At 41.8% G+C, this 21,242-nt stretch overlaps 2 protein-coding genes across 3 annotated transcripts in view; one reads left to right on the top strand and one right to left on the bottom strand.

Moving 5' to 3' along the window:
* Positions 1-21,242, top strand: part of LOC146317078 (voltage-dependent calcium channel subunit alpha-2/delta-4-like) — a 79,252-nt gene that overhangs the window by 35,269 nt on the left and 22,741 nt on the right. The window lies entirely within an intron of this gene.
* LOC146317079 (uncharacterized) lies at positions 1,317-15,364 on the bottom strand. Of its 2 annotated transcripts, XM_084733679.1 has the most exons (4): positions 14,972-15,364; positions 4,301-4,440; positions 3,113-3,796; positions 1,317-2,774 (listed from the first exon to the last, which is right to left on the bottom strand). In XM_084733679.1, exons 2-4 carry the CDS (start codon positions 4,344-4,346, stop codon positions 2,293-2,295), a joined length of 1,212 nt encoding a protein of 403 aa, XP_084589805.1. In that variant the 5' UTR covers positions 4,347-4,440; positions 14,972-15,364; the 3' UTR covers positions 1,317-2,292. The 2 variants fall into 2 exon arrangements, with proteins under 2 accessions (XP_084589805.1, XP_084589806.1); XM_084733680.1 differs by lacking the exon at positions 14,972-15,364 and having other exon boundaries at positions 4,301-4,937.

Here is a 21,242-nt window from a genome sequence, read left to right as displayed (position 1 = left end):
CAAAGATATTTTAAAAGTTCCATCTTCTCTTCTTCAGAGTAGCAGGACACACAGACTTTGTGCTTGTTTTGCCTCTTGCCTCTTTATTTGTTTAGTCACTTTACATCTCTCTAGTCATTTTGCATCTTCATGTGGTCATTTTGTGTCTCTTTATGGTTGTTTTGCCATTTCTTATTGGCATTTTGTGTCTCATTGTAGTTATTATGTATCTTCCTGCAGTTTTATATATTTTTGTGGGGGGTTTGAGGCTCTTTTTAGGTTTTTTAGCTCCTATTGTTGTTTTGTGATATTTTGTGTCTCTTTAAGGTTGTTTTGCCCCTTTCTGTAGTTGTTATGTGTCTCGTTACACATTTTGCATTTGAAGCCCAGAGCGGCCCCTGACCCTTTGGACCCCTGGGTCTGTGCCCAGTCGGCCCATTCAGTAATCCATCCATAATAAATAATCCTAGACCATACCGTCCTTACTGTTTTTTCATCATGCTTTCATTCTTTACTTAATTTACATGAATTTAACTGGGTGAGTCCTGCATAAATCTGAGTTAAAGTTAAACTATGAAGTCTTTATTGAGCAGAAACTGTATTTAAAAGAAGGTGCATTAAACTACCAGATCTAAATAACATGAGAATCAAGCATGAATCTGTTGTTGTTGTCATCCAGGATTTATGGCCAGGTTACATTTTTCTATCTTGTAATACTTGACTTGATAACACAATATTTTGTAAACCTGTTGTTTGATGTTACATTTCATAATTGTTCCATGGTAAATTATCTGTAGTGTTGAGGATTCTCAGTGATTTGACAATTTCAGAGTGATTTAAACAAACAAAAACACGTGCTGCATTTAGAAAATAACAATGGTCTTATTTGTTAATGAAACAGTTAAAAGTTACTGTGATGTTACTGTGATGGCAAGTCATTCAGGATTTTTGAGGATGATAAGAATGAACAAAACAAGGCTGTAAACATTCAAGAAAATTAATGGAGGACTTTGTAAGTTTTATTTGGTTTAAATATTGCTGAAGTGAATAGATTCAAATGTCAGTAAGTTCAGAGAGATGATGAATTCTATCATAATTAATCAAGTCTACAACATGATCATGTTGTTCGTCTTAATCCCAGAACATGTCAGTGTTGAATCCTTTTCTCACTCTTCGATTTCATCTTGTGAGTGTGGAACACTTTGAGTCTGGCTGTTGATTGAATGGATGTGGCTTTTGTTGGATCGTCTGGTTTATGATTTGTGGCAAAGGCCAACTTCGTTATGTTAACTGTGTTGTCTTGTTCTGCTGTGTTTTTAAGAAGAAAAGAAATACAGTTTAGATAAATATAGAGTTTATTATCTCCAGCATGATTAACAGTCCTTGAGTTAAATTTGAGACATGTTTCATGTGCTTATCACGGACAATATGGACAAAATAAATCAAACGTCATGGAAGTTACAGGATATGTAGGCTGATACCTTCACACACTTTCAGTCAGTCTCTCATACTTTGCCATATTGGAAATATGTTTGTCTTAACTGTTAGTCTCAGAGCTTGAGAGTTTGTTTCTGCTGGATTGAAAGCCGTTGTAGCTCAAAGCTTGCCCTCTAGGTGGCAGTACAGCTCTACTATTGTTTGAATGCAGTTTACCTCAGTGATGAAGCTTAAAGCAGCATTTCCCTGACAGCAGCAGGACCCTAAAATGGTTTAAAGTGTCGTTGTTTGGAGGGAATTCAACGGGCTTTCACCTAACAGAGGTACAAAGAACTATTTTTTCAAAGTGAGAATGTTAAAGATAACATAAAATACACAAAACTGATCAAGAAATAAAACTAGATGATTTGTGCAGCAAACATCAGGAGAAATGTCACATTTCACAGATTCACAGACATTTGTACTTTTGTACTTTTGGAGCTTGTGCTTGTTGGGCTCAGATACAAAGACAGACAGCTTGAACAAAAAGGTAGTTTCATATTTGTAGAGAAGAGACAAAATCACAGATGAAGGGAAGTCAAGGTGCAGAAGTGCCAAACAGCAGCTTCAGAGGAGTTTAAAAGCTGGCTGAGAGATGCAGCGCAGGGAATAACAATTCACAGAGCATCCATACATTAAAAGAAGTGCTGCAGCATTCCAGTTTCACTGAATCTAGTCTGGTCCATTAGCTGTACAATCAGTCCCCGCCCAGAGATTTTCAGCACAATCACAGAGCTGCAGGGTTTCTCTCTCCAGACGTTGTCTCATCAATGATGAGAGCCGAGGAGCTGAAGCGACCAGAGCGTCCTGGAAGGAAAATCAGTAAGAAGCAGTGGGTCAGAAGCTGCTGATTCGATACCCGTGCACAATGCCACAGGTCTCTTTGGGTGGTGACTCTTCTGGCGAGGTCGGAGATGACATTTGTCCATCCTCCAGGTCTGTCTCTGCTCCGGATTCGGCCATCAGAGGCTGACCGCGGTTCTTCATCTCCCTCTGGTACCGTGCCATCAGTGAGGCGTAGACGCAGCCGTAAGTTGCCGCAACCACCATCATGACGCACACAGTGCCGCAAATCACGCCCGCAACTATTTGCGTGCCGTGTGCTCTGCGGACACTGACGGGTCGGTAGCGCTGGCGAACACATTCCTCGTTGCTGCTGACCCGGCCGGGCGGGCAGGGAGGTCGGGTGGCATAACCTGACACGCCCTCCTTGGTGGGACTCTGCAGGCAGTAGCTGAACATCTCTGCTGGCACGCTGCGGATGTCCCTGCCCTTCAAATCCCCCGGGAGGCTGCACTGCATCGCATCTACCTGCCCATCTATAACACAGACGAGAGGGGAAACAAAAAAAAGAGAGGGGAAAGAGCAGGAGGGAGGGGAAAGATGAAGTAGACGAGAGGAGAAGGAAGGAAACAGGGAGAGACAGGGGAGGATTGAGAGAGATGGAGGTCATTATATTCTTAGATGTCTTTGCTCAGCATACATCCATCCTGCAGAGCGGAGATTAATTGCTTCGATTAGACAGCTTTTGAAGTGCAGACTCAAAATACAAAGTGATTCGCTCTGGTACGGTCTTAAAGCACTGCGAGCCGACTGCCAAAGCTGTCAACTTCACAGTATTTGAGATTTGGAGAGGCCTGCTAACAGCTCTGCTCACCCCTGTAAATCAACCACTCCATCCAGTGCTTGAAGTCCCTCAGCTTGCAGTCGCACTCCCAGGGATTTCCCGCCAGCTGGAGCTGCTGTAGCCCCACCAGGGGCTCGAAGGTGATTCTGTCGAGGGCCGCCAGCCGGTTGCTGGCCAAGGACAGCCAGGCGAGTCTTGGAAGCGCATCCAAAAGGCCCTTGGGCAGCCACAGCAGGAAATTGGAGGACAGGTCGAGCCCTCGCAGACGCCACAGCCCCTTGAAAACCTCCTTGCTCAGGCCAGTGCTCCCTTGACTTCCATTCAATCCCTGGAGGACCTCTGTGCTGTTGTTGGGGTCAAAGTTTGCCAGGCGAACCCCGAGGTAGTTAGCAGAGAGGTTGAGCCAGCGCAGGCCACTCAGGCCTGAGAAAGCTCCAGGCTGCAGGGTCGAAAAATGGTTCTGGGAAAGATCCAGGAGCTCCAGGCTGCTCAGGTTGGACAGCTCTGTCGTGCCCCAAGACGAGAGGTTGTTCTGGGGTAGGCGGAGGATCAGAGAGTCCTGGTCCAGCAGTGCTAGGATGGGTGTCAGAGAGAGAAGGCCGATAGCGGAGCAGTCAGTGGTGTTACCGTAGCAGGTGCAGGCACCAGGACAGCCGTGGACCGAGCCCAGCAGTCCCAGTAGAACCAACACCAGACTGGATAGGGCTGCACAGACTGGAAGACATGAAAAACAAACAGAACAACATCATTATTAACCTCAGTTCTATACACACACTTTTTCTAATCATCGTCGTCCTGCAGTGCCAATATCCTTGTTTTAATGCCGTTGGTCCATGAGCCTGAGCTCCCTTCTGTTTGTGGCTTTTCATTGAAGTTGGTACCAGACGTCTGATTCTTCAAGCTTATGGAGGTTTGGAGGAAGTAACAAGATACAGAACTGAAAATTTGAATGTGTTGCTGTTCTCTGATTTTTTTTAAAGAGACAAACTTTATTGAGAGATTGAAGAGAAAAAAAGCCTTTCAACAACCACAACTAAGGAACCTACTGAAGATAATAAAGGAAGGGAAAGCTAAAGCTCTGTTTGCTTTGTTAACACCTGTAGAGTGTTTATGGAAGCAGATGACAACTTTATATACGTACATTCCAGCTTTCAACATGGATAAAGGCATCAGTTAAATTTCTACAGTGTGAAGCCTGTATCGCCTGTCCAGACTCACCCAGACTCTCCAGGTGACTTCGTCCATACTGGTCCAGGTTCTTCATGTCTGTCACATCGGCTCTACTGCAGCTTTAGGCTGTCATCCAGCTGTCTTCGCTCTCTGCCGGTTTACACCAATGTCCAGCTCAGGAGAAAGTCCTAGAAAACAGAAAATGGAGACAGAAGAGGGAACATTACTTCAGGAGATGTGGAGCCATGAAGTTAAAAGTGCAGCTGGTTGCATAAGTATTTTCCCTCTGGTAATGTTCTTCTTGGTTAGTTTAATATACTGTAAGTTTAATTTAAGGTAATCAGTTGCTTTACTAAAGGGCCATCGGTTGTTGTCGACATGTATCCTACAAAGAAGTTCAAATATTACAGTGCACATCCGCCTCAGTGGCCCAAAGACATCCTGGAATTTTTTGGCCTGCAGATAAAGATATTTTGGCATATTTTCATTAACAAACACTCAAACACAGACAAAACATTTTTGAAAAGATCCCTTAAATCCATTTTGTTTGTGACAAAGATATGTAGTGAGGAGAACATCACAGTTGAAAATATCAAGCGATGTAATTGGGGCACTTTTGGCATTTCTGTACTGACATCTAATCCATTTTGCTTATCAGTATTGATGTATCTCCAAAAAGGTAATATCAGCCTGGCTGGTTTATCAATTTAGCGCCCCAGTCAGAAGTGTAGAATCTGACAACTGAATATTTTACCAGGTTTCTACAAAATGTAATCTTCAGCAATGCCAGGAGTCAGCAGGTTTAGCTCTCTGCCTTTGCCTGCCACTCAGTTTACAATGAACCGACTCCAATGCCTGTCTCTGCAGGTGGGTGGGCTCACGGCGGCCGGAATGAGTTTGCTCTACAGGGCGACTGAGCTCAGCACCAGAGATAGGTAGTGGAGCCCAGGCAACCAGAGGAAGCTCAGAGTAGAGCCACTGCTCATTTGTGTCAAAAGGAGGTACCTGAGGTGATTTGGGCAACTGATTAGGATGCCTCCTGGGTACCTTCCTTTGGAGGTTTTTCGCACACGTCCAACTGGGAGGAGACCCTGAGATAGACTCAACACGTCAGACTTCAGACAATTTTCATAATCCCAAGTTGGAAACTTGACGTGCAGGCAAGGAACGAGATTGAAAAAACAGCACAGATAAAAACAACACATGTATAAACAACAAAGTACAGACAGAAAAGAAAAGCAGAAATGTTGCCTTTACATATAGTATACACAACACACAACACTCAGAAATTACATGTGCAAATTTAGCACTATTTGCCTCCTTATTGCACAAGGGACAAAGGAGGTCAGGGTAGTTTCTTAAATGGATCTGGCCTTATGGAGAACCTTCTGGTCAAAAATAGGAGGTTTGTTGGACACCTGTCACTCTAGCAGTCACCTTAACAGTGTGGCTCAGGAGATTTTTATCCCTGATGCTCACATTACAACGAGGCAATCATAGAAAGGTGTGAAAAGATTCAATAAAGGACGTGATTTTTCCAACTTACTAGAGGGATTATATATCTCTTCTAACCTGGGAAATGCCTTGGTATTCCCCAGAAAGAGCTGCACAATATTGCTGGGGAGAGAGAAGTCTGGAATACCCTGCTCAGCCTGCTGCCAAGATGACCCGACCCCAGATAAGAGGAAGAAAATGGATGGATGAATGGATGGATGTAATCTTTAGCTTCAGCTTGCTTTTAGCTGAGCATACAGCAGAATTTTAAGCTCCAGGATAGGATGTTTCCAATCAGTTTTTCTTTCCACATGCCTGTGCCTTTGACAAAAAAGGGATATTTTCTAACTCAGTTGTTCATTTTGTTTGTTCTGGTGATTAAAACCAGCAGAGTTTTATGTTCAGCCAAGCCCTGAAGTGCTCCAACTGTCAGTCGTCTTACATTGTCTATGAGAAATGAGAAAATGAACGGGACTTAAATTCCTGGACGACTGCAAAGACTCCTTCCACTTCGCTGCTGTGCTGTAAAGGATAATCCTTTGTGAGCTTTGTTTAGATTTACTTTGCTCTCTTTCAGCTGTTTCACATGCCTCGACTTTCATCTTCTTGTTAGCAAATGAAGGATCTACTCGTTTACACTCCAAGCTTTGCGCTTCAAATCTGGTCCAGGGATTGAAACTGATGATTTTCTTTTTATGCAGCTGTTTCTCAAACCTCTCAGCCACCATAAAGAGTACAACTCCAAATACAAGATTAAGTGGAGTATTTCGTGTGTGCTGATTAAAAACATCAACAGCTTAGTCTCTGGCAGAGCTGATCTACAGTATATTGGCATTACAGGCCGGAGTTGTGCTGTAATTCACAGTATTTCGCGTGTCCTCAATCCTTTCCATTCTCTGCTGTTCTCGCTCAGAGAACACTCAAGGAGCTTCATGATGAAGTGAAATAATCCTCTGTGTTTTCATCCAGCAACACCAACACCGGTGGAAAAGTCAATGCCAACTTCTGTCTTCTGAACACCCACTCACAATTCCTGTATGCTGCAGATACAGCACAGCGTCAGCATTGTTTCACACATACAATCAAGAAAAATGTTTGTATTTTTTGATGATTCGTTCATTTTTAATTCACTTATTTTCCTCCTCTTGATATCTTGGCAGTTTGGGGCACTCAGATATGCAAGGGAGGGAGTGTGCATGAGAGATAAAGCCGCAGAGGAAAAGAAAAGTGCTGTCACTCCATCATCCGTCTGTAGCTGTTATAAAGAGCCAGAGAAACGCTGCCTCAAGGTCTTTCTTTTGTTGCAGGTCCTTCTTTTGTTAAGTTGGCACAAAGATGCCCGTCACTCCGCTGCGGACTGCGTGAGGCAGGAAGGTGCCCTCAGGCCACAACTGACATTACAAAACAGGAGAAATTACAATGCAGGTAGAGGAGGGAGATAATGGAAGGACACATGGAGATGCAAATGTGACTCCCATTTAAAATTTGACGTCATTTCACATCGTCAAGAGACCAAAACAGAAATGGAAGTGCAAAGTCAGAGCCGTAGCTCCATGGTGATAATCACAAGCAAATCCTTGACGCATGTATAGAGGATAAAGTGCAGTAAGTACTTATGCTCAGGGTTTCTGCAGGTTCAGACTTTTCTAACCAGAAAACAACAGCGCTGGATGGGTTGGATGGATTGTCATGCAAACAGTGACTCTCCTTGCTGCAACCAAGGTGGAAGCAGCAAGATATTGTTATGCTACCACAAAAACTCTCAGGGAGGATGTCGGGTGGATCAACGAGTACACACAGTATGTGAGACACAGTTTGCATCAGTCTGCACATCCACATGCGTCGCAGACTCACAGACTTTTGTGAGGTTGTTTTCTTTTGGATTTGTATGGTGAATATTAATGTGTCCATTTCAAACTCAGCTAGTTTGATGTACTGGACCAAGGTTTCCATGACCCCTTAAAGTCTTAAAAGGTCTTCAAATAAAATCAAGGAAATTGTCATTAAATTTGCAGATGCTGTTTCAAAGGCTGATGAAAAGTCACACAGGGTACCCTACTGTTAAAAAACAGCATGTATTTCTTTGATTGATTTAGTATTGGACAACGAGAGCCATTAATAGAATTTTTTCCTTGCTTTGACCTTCGTGTGGCTGCTTGTCATCTTTTCATTATTGTCAGTTGTGGTTACTAGCTAGCTAACAAACTAGGGATGAACCAAGATGGGGAGATGCAAGTTTAATGGAAAATGGCTGGAGGAGGATACGTTTCAGAGGGGTTTGGCGCCAGCATGAAACAAAGCAAGGTGTGATATATGCTGAAAGACTTTAACGTTAGGAACAACTGGGGGTGAAAGCTGGTGAAATCCACATGCAATCTAAAAAGTACCAGTGGTACGAGGCGGCAACTCATGGGCTTATGCTAAGGCTTGCATTGTTTGCATACTGGAACAAAACGTCCTCTGACTCCCTCACAACTTTGCAGCAGTCAGCATTGAGCAATTTTGTGTCAATGCCAGAGAAACAAAGGGCTGAGTTGCTGTGAGCTCTTCACAAGGTGAGCAGGCACCATTCATTCAAGTTGAATGATGACATCCTGTATGTTAGGCCTCCATAAATTATCTCTCTCTTCTATCAAACAAATTGTTCAGGCATATGTTGAGTTCTTAAAAAGTTTAAAAGCATTGAATTTGACAATAAAAATAAAAACTACAATAGTTACCCACAACACCCTTCTCTGCTAGAGCTGTAGAGGCATTTGTGTTTCTGCACTGAAATAGAATTTCCAGTTTTTTGGAAAGTTATGTGTAACTCTCATTTCATGACTACATTTCAGCCTATAGCGAGGACCCGCTTTGCACTGACTCATTTAAATGCCTAAATTCAACAGTTAAATACAATACTGGCTAGCTGTTGATGCCCCTCGGGTAAATACTGGACTTGGGAGGACTGCCATACAGTATTTGGCCACATATAAAAGAATGTATTCCAAAGGACTCTAAAACTTCATCCCACTGGACAAATTAAAATTTCCGCTTTGGACCTTTTTAGAGATGTCTGTGATGCTGTCTGTACATATCAGCTACGTTTGTTGTGTTTCTTATTAAATAAAGATTATTTACAACCTAGACATATATATAAAAGCTTTCACTTTCCAACTGAACATAGCCCAACTTTATCCAAGACGTCTTGTCAGCTGACGTCACCAAATCAAAAGCAAATTTTAGAAGCTGAATGACAGCATTGAAGATGAATGGAAAGCAGAAGTAGAGGCACATGGCAAAGAAAGTGCATCAGCCACTGACCTTTCTTGTCCTTAAAGTTTGATTACTTGTCGGCTGGTTTCAGGTCCAGTATGGGTTATATTATGTGGGTTATTGTACTAACATGTGGTTAAAGAAAGTCAGACGGTGAGTAACAGCTGTCAGTCACATTAGGTCTACTACAGAAGCCTGTAAGAGGATGAGCAGAACTTTATCAGACCCTAGCGTATCTTATGAATATGACCTTTGACCCCTTTCGCTGTCTGATGGTCCTAACAACAGATGGGCATTGAATCATGTTACACATTGTGAAAAAACAAGGAAGGATTTACAGAAAAACCTGGTCTTGCCTTACATAAATCCTGCAGATGGAGGCGAATAATAAAAACAGTGCAGCATCTTCGTCCAAGGACTTCTACTTCAGGAGTAGTGTACAACAAAGTAATCCATCAAAACGTTCTGCTGATGCATACTTACGCACACTCGAACACGCACATAGCTGCAAGCCGAGGACCAAAACAAAAGTAAACGTAGAGGTTGGTATGTCATCTTCTGTTTATCAAGAGCTGAAGTTGCTCCTGGCTGCTTCTCAGCTCTTCACCACCTCTCTACTCATTCAGTTGTCTCTTCAAGTGTGCCTTCCTCTCTGGCGTCTCTTTCTTTAAACTCCTGGCTTTAAAGGACACCACAGAGAGTACAGAGGCTGCTGGGTGTAGGTCGAGGACGTCAGATTCACCTAGACTCAAACTTTACCCAGCAGGTCTGTCTGTAAAATACAGTCTACCAACCTTTCTAGGCAAAGGAAAATCATTGACTTGTGTCTTTTGTGAATCTCTGTTGTGCATTTGTTTTATTTTAGGATGCTTTTATGTAAAGTAATTTATGAAAATGCAACTTTAAAAGTGGCGGGGGATTAGTAGACTACTGGTAGTGGATACAAAGCCTGAATCAGCCATTCTCATCGCCACTTTTGTCCAGACTGAAACGTCCCAACAGCTTTTGGATGGATTGGCATGAAATTGAGTTTCTTTTCCCAAAGCACACTGTTCACCTAATTTTACAGTAAACAGGAGGATCGTCTTGTGATTGACAGCCCAGAAAATGCTTCTGCAGTTATAGAAAGTGAGGAGAAAAATGTCCTGAGTTCCTTCAGAAGTTGATGTTTATGGAGTTTTTGGGAGAAAACAGTGGAAACAGTTTGTCAAAAGCACCATCAGCCAGATTAGACGCCGCCTACGCAGCAGCGGCGGGTCACAGATTAAAACTGTTGTTTCAATCCCCGAGCGGGACAGACGCCTGTTTGGGAGTCCAGATGGTGTCCTGGTCCAGTAGAAACCCTCCCTCATCCAATGTGCTCACTCTCTGTTTTCTGTTTTCATTGTTATTTCATCATCACACATCTGCTGTTAAGACTTAATTTAAAGGTTTAAAGCACTTCCAGTACATACTTTATATGTTTGCTCATAACTAAACTAATCATAGCATGATGCACTTTCTGGCGGTCATGAGGTACAAACAATGGTTCTGAACAGCTGTTTCTGTCTGACTGTCAGAATTAACAAACATGGTCAATTTCTGTCCTTTTCTAACTCTGAACTGATGATTTCACCTCTGATCAATCTGATTGCGTGTTCAGACAAGGTAGTCAAGCGGTATCGTGATTGGAGATCTCACATCTTTATAATGGAGACACCCTATTGGACACAGCGCACATGCCCTCTGCATGTCACTGCCTCAGTATGAAGGGCTGCTCTAAACACTTTTTGGATTAAATTTGCATTAAACTCTCTGATTGTTTCCACACAGTTTTACCAATGAAAGTTGGGAGATTGTCTCAGTCAAGTGTTAAGAGACTGACGTTTGAGTCTATAAAGAAGGTGACTTTGTTCTCTATGTAACCACAGTATCTGTTAAGCTAACCATCATTGTTACCACTAGGAATGTGCAAGATTAGTTGACTATACTATTAAATGTTGCCACCCTTACAAGTTGGCACCAGAAATACTAGTCTGTTAAACTATTTATCAATATTTTATTTATGTACAATGCCAGTTAACTGTTGCCTCCAAGCTGTTACGCAATCCTCCTCCTCTAGCTGGTGCTGCAGCTCCACTAACCACTCGACTGGAGCAATAGTTTCTGTAGTTTATGTGCTTTGGTTCTGTCCACTTTGGTGCTCATGCTGACGATGCCTTTTTACAAACTGAATGAGTTGGTACTGTATGTAGTTAGTAGTAGTAAGATGGCCAACAGCATGTCTGGTCAGTGGATGTATTATAAGAACTAGATAACAGACAAGATTACAGTGACTGGAAAACCTTTCAAATTTTCCCCAGAAATACAAAGCCGTGTTAATATGTTTGTCTAATTGTACTTCTTCTGATGCGACTTTGTGGATGACTGTATCTCACTCAGCTTTGGTTTACTCCGCCCCTCTTTGATCAAATGCTCCACTAACTGACAGGGATGGCAGCCATCAGTACATCCAACTCAAAACAACCCCTCAGAAAACTCTGGAAACCATCACTACAGCTGTGTTAGTGTAACACTGTTCATGGTTCCCAGTCCAGGGATTCAAACCAGCAGCCCTCTGACCCCCGCTTTCACTTTTTTCAGCCTCTCACTCCTTGTTTGTGGGTCGACATTGTGTTACAAAAAGCAGCACAGAGCCATTTTTGTGTGTGGAGTGTTGGGTTATTATCTCGATTTAAAACTCCGCTGTGTGGATTTTGTCATTGAAGTCCTGCCGTTGCGATGTTCCCTGCTTCATCTGCAGTGCATCGCTCCGGTTTTCTGGGCTCTAACGTGGCGTCCCACTGGCTGCTTAATGGCCTCTGACAGGCAGCCTCTCCCCCCCCGTGGCTGCACTTTTCCTCCAAACAGCCTGAGAATGAGGCTGAGCTGAGCGTTTGGTCCAAAAGGCCGAGAGCACAAACACACTGCAGCATCCACACCGAGGCAGGATGAGTGAGGAAACCACAGAGAGCAAATAAACAACAAGCACACACACAAACACACACACACACTGACTGCATGCCAGAACACACACACAAGCTCACTCCTACATGCTTTTAGACTCTCTCTCTATTAAAAGCACAGATATGCACTTGCATACAGCATGGCCAAAAGTATGTGGACAGGATAAGATTCCACATACATGTGTTTGTTAAACAGCTTATTCCAGAACTGTGGCTCTAACAGCCTCCTCACTTCTGGTTTCATTTTTTTTCCCGTTATTTTGAACCTGCTGCAGGGTTTTGATCCCATTCAGACACAAGAGGATCTGAGTCTGGGTCCACCAAAGTGTTTTTTTTTTTTCTCAGTTGAAAATGCCAGGCGCTCTTCCAGGGTTTCAGTACGTCCTTAAAAAGTGAAGATAAATGTAAGCTAATGTCTGGTATACAATTTTGACAGGTCTTGAAAATTGATTGATTTTAAAGTTAATGTTACTTTTATAGAGTTGCATTAACTTCACTCTTGCTTTTAAATGTTCTTTTGGAGAAAATGTAGTAACAGCTACAGAACCTGACATGGAACTAATAATCAACCAATGCAAACTGTGCCGTCCGGTCAGAATTTATTGGAGCACACCCAGCTGGTGTGTTGCGATGTAGCGTGTGGGTGAATGAGGCTTCTCTTCTAAAAGTAATAAGTCAAAATTGTTTCTCTTAACCTTACTTTCATCTAATATATCTAAGTGCAAGTTCAGCAATATCTGACTTGAGAACAGCACATTTAGTGCTTGGTTGAGCCACGCTGCACCTTGTGCAAGAAAACGCTCCAGTTCAAGCTCAAGTCAGAAGAAAATAAAGATGCTATAAAAGCCATCGAAGACCAGACCCACGTGACCTAATCTGAATTTACAATGTTCTGGGATTACGATTTTCCTTCATGACCTTCAGGCTTTTTTTCCAGTATGGACATGAAATAATGATTTTAAAAAGACCTTAAAAAGTCTTAAATTGAATTAGTTGAAGTTGAGTTTTTTAGCTGAGACGCTTTGGTTGCTATAATATGGAATATCAGCAGAAGTAACGATTAATTATTATAATATTATCGACAAATAGTGAATGTAAAACTGTCAGCAGAAGGTAGGGTACTCTGGTCCCTGCCCTGGATTAAAGTGAAGGCTGTAGACAGTTAACAGTTTGTCCTTTTTTCAGTCTAATGCACTACACTAAATTCCTATATAAGCCTACATGAGTATGTTTCACAAGTAAGACTTGTGTTTTAAAGTGTTTCTTTGTCATCTGTGATGTGAAAACATCAGAATTTCACACAGTCAGAGAAAGTAAAGTGTGCATCCTCCTGTAGTACAGTTATAAAATCACTGGACTTGCTACTGCAGCCACTGTCCCGATCCGTTCCTTAATGCTGTCAGACCCTTAGAACAATCTGAACCTGTCAGCGGCAAAAACAAAAACAAGAACAAGCAACAACCAAGCAAGCCTCACCTGTCCTGTGCCTTCATGGGTGCATCTGCAAGAGACGGATGTCAGCTTGTCACCTGCTCCGTTTCTGTCACTCTTCTCCACGTCTATCACAGTTACTTTTGTGGTTTGTGGTGATTTTTAGACTCGGTTTGTAAAGTTTACAGCCTGCTGTTGCATTGCTCTGTGTACAATGACACAGCTAAAATACAAGTGCTGAAATGTGTTTACCAACCAATCATTTTTCTTTCTCTCATCAATTGACCACCAGCACATTTTGTCTCAAGGATTTTATGTACTTCAAAAATACATTTATGATTCCCCTCAAATTTTCACTGAAATTGTCTGCCTGTACATTTTTGGAAGCTTTTGTCTGTTTTATCCTGTAACTGTAATGCACTGACTGACAGAAAAAAATGAAAGCTCGACGGGAAAAATCTCATTCGACTGAGGAGTCTGCAAATGATTATTTGAATCGTTGACTATCAGGGAGACATCCTAATGTGTTCATGAGATTTCGTGGGCGAGGAAACATCTCGCAGTGTACCATCGTTTGGCTCCAGAGCTGAAGTTGGACAGAGTCCAGTTCAAGGAGTACTGTATGAGCAGGATGCAGTTTGCGGTATTTGTCCTGCACCTCCTCCACGGTGACTTGACGGCTAAATAAAAAGTGCCAGCGACGAGCGCAGTGTTTTACCCAAAGTTGAACATTTCCAGCTCTCCGTGACCAGAAAAGAAACTCCAAATGTGTAGCATTCAGCGCCTCATGCCATGTAAATACATGCCGCTCTCATTGCAAACTTCAAAATTCAAAATTCAAAAAAGACGCCTCAGGAAAAAATACGTTGGTGGACACGGCCCCTTAGCGAGGTCCAGCACCGATGTTGGGTGATCTGGCTCATAGTCGGGTGTCAGTTCATCCTAAAGATGTTGGATGGGAATTAAGATCAGAGCTTCCAAGTTTGTCCACTACAAAACTGGGAAAACGTTTCTTTATGGAGCTCGCCTTGTGGACGGAGACATCATCATGTTGAAACAGCAAGAGGACAAACACAAAATGTCTGATATATCATTGTGTGCTGTACAACAATCAGATGCAGCTAATGGGCAACTCTTTTGATAACTGGTTAATCATAATCATAAGTCATTTTAAAGCAACTTTTGTGTTTTATGTGTCGGACAAGGCAAGATATTCAAAAACATCCCCTTGGGCTTTGAGAAACTGAGAGGGCATTAATTTATTAATCATGACAATAATGAGAATTGATTGCAGTTAACGTAATAATTCACTGAAGCTTTAAAAAACAGACCAAAAGTACACTAAAGTACATGGACAGGGGTGTCCACTTACTTCTGGCCATGTGGTGCACATGCACACACATACAGGACACACACACACTCCTCCTCACTTTCAAAGGCACATGCACATTTACTGTACATTCAGTATCTACACAAACACACACACACACACAAACACACACACACACACACACACACACACACACACACACACACACACACACACTCCGCTCACCATCTGCTCTGCTGCTTCAGCCTCCAAACAGAGAAAGAAGACAGAAACTGTTCTTCTTCTGCTTCATCTGCAGCGTTCAGAAAAGAAGCTGAAAACCTGAACTGAGAACTGACCGAAGCTCTTCTGTCTTTTAAAAAAACAGAAAAACAAAAATCTAGATTTGTCTTTGAAATGTGAGTCCAGAAACCAGACTACTTGTCTTCAAGGACAGAAACTGGTCTCACGGCAGGAGCTCGATTCCTCGTTCAAACCAGAATCTTCAGACCAGAAACCAGAAGCTGGACCGGAGTTTTATTCCACAACACAGCTCGTCGTCATCCTCCTCCTCTTCATCCACACCGCTGCTCTCTCAGCTCTGATCGTCTCAGAGCTCCGTCCAACACACACACACTCAGCTCGCCGACTGAGGACGAGCGAGCCTCTCCGTGTGTATTAGAGGGAGGGAGGGGGAGAGAGCGAGAGAGGGAGAGAGAGGGAGGGAGGGAGAGAGCTCTAGAAGCCACATGCTGCCGCTGAGCTGCTGCTAATGGTGTGTGTGTGTGTGTGTGTGTGTGTGTGTGTGTGTGTGTGTGTGTGTGTGTGTGTGTGTGTTTTACTGAGTGTGTACTGTGCATTAAAGTAGAGTTTGACAGAAATAGTAACAGCAGAGTGTGTTGCTGCTGCAGGCTGGAGTCTAAATGAATGAAGACAAAGAGGCTGTAATATAATGTAGTATGTGTAGTATTTTTTGCAGTACTGTACATAACTGTACACACAAAGAAATGCCTGTATGAGAGAGACTATAAGTCTTTTAATTTGTCAGAAGATCAGGCTGACTACGTCTCACTGCGACCTGGAAGTTGGGGTGGGGCTACGTGTGTGACTCTGCCCCAAGTACCCTCCCAATGTTTACTGCCACCCGGTGGTGTAATTGTACCTCTACAGCTTCCAAAGGTGTTTCAACATTTTTGTTTGTTTGTTTTTTGTCAAAATCTAAACTGGATGTTACATAAGTGTTATCAGGATGCCTGATGCCAGGTTCAGACTACGTGATGATCAGTCTGATACTCCACCAGGGTCTGCAGGTTCTTAAAGAATTGAAAATCCAATAATCTGAATTTTAGGCCTTAAAATGTCTTAATGTTTTTTTTAAATTTGATTTTGACAGGTATTCAAATCTGATTTTAGATGTGACTTTTTATAAAGATGCCTTTAAATGATTAAATTATCAAATTCTTTGCCCCTTTGTTTAAATCCAAACACACATACAGCGCACTGCGTTTCAAACCAAAGGACGGATACCAACTGTCGATATTAAACAAACTCCACAACTGAATAATGAAAGACTGGAGTATTGATGAGCTCTGATGTTCTTTTATCTATATTTTTGAAGGTTTGGTGTAATTTATTATCACACAGCTGCAGTGCAGGGTCTCTTCCTCTGTGTCTGTGTCGATGCAGCTCCTCCACACACACACAGACACACACACACACACACACACTCATGCGCACACACACACATGCACAGAGTGAGGTCGGTGCACTGGGGCTGAACAATTTTGAAAAGATATCTAATTGCAATTATTTTGACTGATATTGCAATTGCGATATGATTTGGGATATTAGAGGGAATAATGACTTTTACGTGATTATTCTTATTTAAAATACTTGTGGTGTGATATTTTCTGAGATCTGTGCTAAACAAAGTCTGTTTTCTTAGATCTGTAATATGATGTGTATGGCAGGACTTGGTACAATATTTAATTTAAAATGCCATTTTGAGACATATTTTACCTTTAACAAATATTGCACATCCTGGTATTTGAAAATTGCAGTGGGCCATGTTGTAGTTTAAATAAAATTTCAGTTAATCATTCAGCCCTACAGTGCACAGCAGAGCAGTGGTGCCACCAGTAGAGACAGTGAAATGAAACAGGTGTAACTCGAAGATTAACTTTAACTGACAACTACACTCGTAACTGTAAGTAAGTACAATAAAACCCTCGCGAGTAAAAAGCCAGTATTTTATCAGTTCAGCTGATCAACGAGCACAAACATGTAAACATGAAGCCAGTGATATTTTAATCTGCTCTGGCTGCAGTGTCTCATCCATCCGTTATGTTTTACACAAGCACAGCGCAGTAAGCTCAACTAATAGTGAACTTAAACAAGGTAAAACCAAAGATGTCTGTCTAACTGTTTAACTGAATTTATCATGTGTTTAAATATAAGCCTCCTGCTGGACGAGACAAAGTGTCCCTCCTGTCTCTGCAGCCAGTGAATCACATCAGCCTCAGAGGGAGGAGGACAGAGGACAGGAATGAGACAGTCTGATGTCTGTAGTCTTCATTATTTCTACACATCACTGTTGTTCTTAAATAAAGCAAAAGAAACTTAGTGGAAATTACTCAATCATCAGAATAATCCATAGAATAATTGATTACTAAAAAAGCTGCAGCCCTAGTTGCATTAACAATTTTAAATGTGTTTTGGGGACAGTTTTTTGTTGATCACTTTGTAACAATGACAAAACAACACTAAGATGAACCCACTCTGAACTAACAAAGTTAACTCTGATGCAGTGAAGACGTAGGTGAGATGATTCAGACCGTGTTCCTTTGTCCAAACATCGCTAAAACCTTCATACTTTTTCGCCAGAATGGTAATGAAATATGTTGTCAAACAAAGTATGAACTCTGTATCTGCAGAGACTCTGCCCTCTGCCTGTACTTCCTTATTTTTCTCATTATTTTGCTGTGATCTGGATGTTTCACCAACCAGAAAATGATGGCAATCGACATCCTGTAGAGTTTATGAACAGTTCAGACAAATCTGACTGATTCTGTCTTTACATTACATTTATAATGGTCTTTAGAAAGTCTTTAAAAGTCTTAAACTTAACTTGGGAAACTTGCAGAAATCCTGTTGACAGATGTGGGGCATCGAGGAGTGAAAATGACAGGTGTGACAGTTGATGGTTTTATCCCGTGAAGTGAACCACAGTGGACCAAAAGCAACGCCTCATATGGACGTGTCACAACATTTTTTTTTTTTTTTGCTTTCCACAACAAACTCCACGATGTGTTCTCTGACTAATTGGACCACAGAACGTTCTGTGAAACAAAGGAAAGGTCACAGTTGTTTTTAGGCTGAACCGCAGCAAAGCAGTGGCCGACGCTGTGAATACACAAGTCTGTCTCTTACTGAGTGATATGTCTTTTCTACCAGCATGAAACTGGTGCTGCTCTGGTTTGTGCACCTAATTGGTTTGGAAGTCAAAAAATGTTGTTTCTCAGCTGGCCTAAATAAAAAAAATAGCAGGTTTTCTTTGACTTGGTGTGTGAACCAAGAATCCAGAGCTGGTGTGTGTGAGTGATGAAGTTACACCTGCGGTCAGTTGAGTTTTGATCGTTTCTCTTTCAGGATGATGAGACGTTACTCTGTGAATAAAGGGACAGGCCTCTAATCCTAAACTTGATTTAATCCTCTGCAGCCATCAGTATCATTGACTTTTACTGTCATACTGCTCTTACTTTATCTCTATATTTCATCATCTGTGTCTGATGTTGTTCCGTAAATTTATAGTTTAATTTATTAATGTAAGCATTTCCTCGATTGGTAAGAATTGTATTCCATTTATTTTATCTCTTTATAGATATTATGACAATATTGCTTTTCATAATATTCATTCCAGTAAAGTGAATTGGATAAAACTGTGTGAGACAGAGATCATTCAATTGAATTACTTTATTTTGCTTTAGTAAACAAACATTTGTGAGATATTTTGGGCCAAATTCAAGTACTTAAAGTGCACCAATTTTGAACTGCGGTTTAATCACCACAAAAATCATTTTACAGACGATGTAATGTGCTAAAGTTCTATTCATGTTATGTCACTTTTGCCAGATTCCTTCCTCACTCTCTGATGTATCCCGTGTTTTCCCTGAAGTTATAGGAAGAGGCGACTGAATGAAACACTGTGACCCTGAATGAAATAAGATTTCATCCAAACTAAACTGTATTCAACTCTTAACTTCAGTTGTGCAGCTCTGAAGGCCACTTAATCTCACGAGTAAACACATTTTGTGATTTTCCTCCATTTTTTGTTTGTTCATTTTTTATTAGCTTGTGTTCTGTGTGAAGTCGAGCCAACAGTAAGTTCTCACAGCAGGACATTAAACAACTTTTCATGCGAACACAAAATCCAAGTGAAAATAAGCTCAAATGTATTTGCTGAATTTTAGCTGATGTGAGTATTTCTCAGTGAAAAAAAATGTAAAAACTAAAAATGATGAGCGTTGCATTATCACTACGAAAAACTCTGACTTTTCAAAACAGCTGACAGGTGTGTGTATCATCAGAGTCTTAACTACAGCAGCATCAGTCAGGAGCAAAAAGCTCAAGCAGTCTGTGTGTGTCACCATTACTGCGCTGTTTCAGAAAAGAAAAAACTGGATTAGATGAAAATCTAATACTCACTGTGGTTGTATGAGATACTTATCCAGAGGCACCGTATTCTAATACATGCAGTAGATGGCAGTCGCCACGCTCTCAGTTTGGAGAAACAGCAGGAGTATCGGTGTAGGAAGCTAAGCAAAGTGCTATTGTGGACAGGGTCAGCAGAAAAACATATTTTAGACACTTCAAAAAAATCAGTATCAGTTAAAGTGTACGCTATATAGGCCCTGTTATGGTTTGTAAACGATGAGCGAGTTGCACACAGTTTGGCATCTTAAGCATGTCGGATCACAACAGCTTGTCAATGGGCTGCTGCAAACACGAGCAGCTTTTATCGCGTCCTCAGTCCAGTCAACACGTATAATAGCTTGCAGCCACCAGTTGCTCTGAAACGGTTGTGATGCTGAAGGCATGCCACATTCCTTTCACAAAAAACTGTTTTTACCTTGCAAAACACAGGAGTTGTTGGTCTACTGCTGTCTAGGTTGTTTAGTTTTTTGTGTTGTTGTGTGACTTTGGCAATTCTTAACCAACCCTTTAAAACACCAGTCTGGCAATAACAAACAAACAGTTTGAGGTCTCTGAGGTGTGTTCTGCAAGGTAAAATTACTGATTTTGTTACAGGAGTGTGGTGACTTTGGAGAGAGTGATACTTGGCTCATAAAATGGCGATTTCTTGCGGGAAAAAGCTGTCTGGAAGCAACAGAGACAATGGGAAGTCTGAAACATCACAGTAAATAGCAGTGCACATTAGGTGGAAATCAAAATACGAGTCAACAACAGACCTGTAAGAGCAGACATGGAGAAATGTTAATACAAAAGCTGAAGCACCCAAAACGTCTAAGCAGTGCTGGTAGAAAATTGGACCATAAAATTTTAATGCCCTCGGGGGTGCACTTACTTTTGCAGCTTAAAGATTTTATTTCCGCACTCGACACACCGTTACATCACATGGGAGAAGTTCGGTCGAGTAGTTAAATAAAATGCACGTGTAAGAATAACAATGCTGCTGCAGATTCTCTGATTTCCTGTCCATAAAAAGACACTTTGTCCTCAGAGCGTGCACATTGTGAAATATTTGTTATTGGGTTTAAAAGTAGAACAAATGTGTCGGATGTGTTTTGTCCCGCCGTGGACCCGTCCTTGTTGAGACTGCAGACTGCAGCAGAACCAGTGCAGCTGCAGCGCTGAAGGGCGGCGATAAGGACGCTGCTGACAGGAAAGGAGGGAAAAAAACAGAGAAATGAAATCAAACAGCAGAGCAAAGCCGCAGACCACTGAGTCTGCAGAGAGGCTATTTTAAAAGAATGATGGAGAGTGATGCCTTAAGAGGTTTACCGGACCCAAAGGTCACAGCTTGTAGACGTGTCCCAGTTCAAAACTTGACTCTGTGAAGTGGCTGTTTAGTTCTTCATCATGCAAACAGGGATTTCTCACTGTCCTCTGCACCAAGGGCAGCACATCACAGCGAGTGTTGAACTCTTATACATGGAATAACAAGAGAGGCAAGACAGAGAACACAAAGAACACAGTCCCATTTTATCAGTCTGTACTGAGGGATGAATTAAAAAAAAAAAATCATAGTTATGAATACAGTCAGTCACAGCTAAATTGTCCCCTTAAGCAACTTAGCTAAATATTTCTTCAATTCTTGGACAAGTTTTTCATCATTTATGCTTTATTCCTTAAAGGACTGGTGTGTAGGATTTAGTGATGAAATTGCAGATTGCAGCCACCTGAATACCCCTCCCCTCACCCTCCCCTTCCAGACATGTTTTAGGAGAACCTACAGTAGCTGCAAAACTCACAAAAAACTTGAAGGGCTGTTTCTAGA

The sequence above is a fragment of the Lutjanus erythropterus genome, chromosome 13, assembly GCF_056507025.1.
Source record: "Lutjanus erythropterus isolate fLutEry1 chromosome 13, fLutEry1.hap2, whole genome shotgun sequence".
Lineage (NCBI taxonomy): Eukaryota > Metazoa > Chordata > Actinopteri > Lutjaniformes > Lutjanidae > Lutjanus > Lutjanus erythropterus.
The sequence above is the reverse complement of the archived record's forward strand: the minus strand, read 5'-3'. Positions and strand labels throughout refer to the sequence as shown.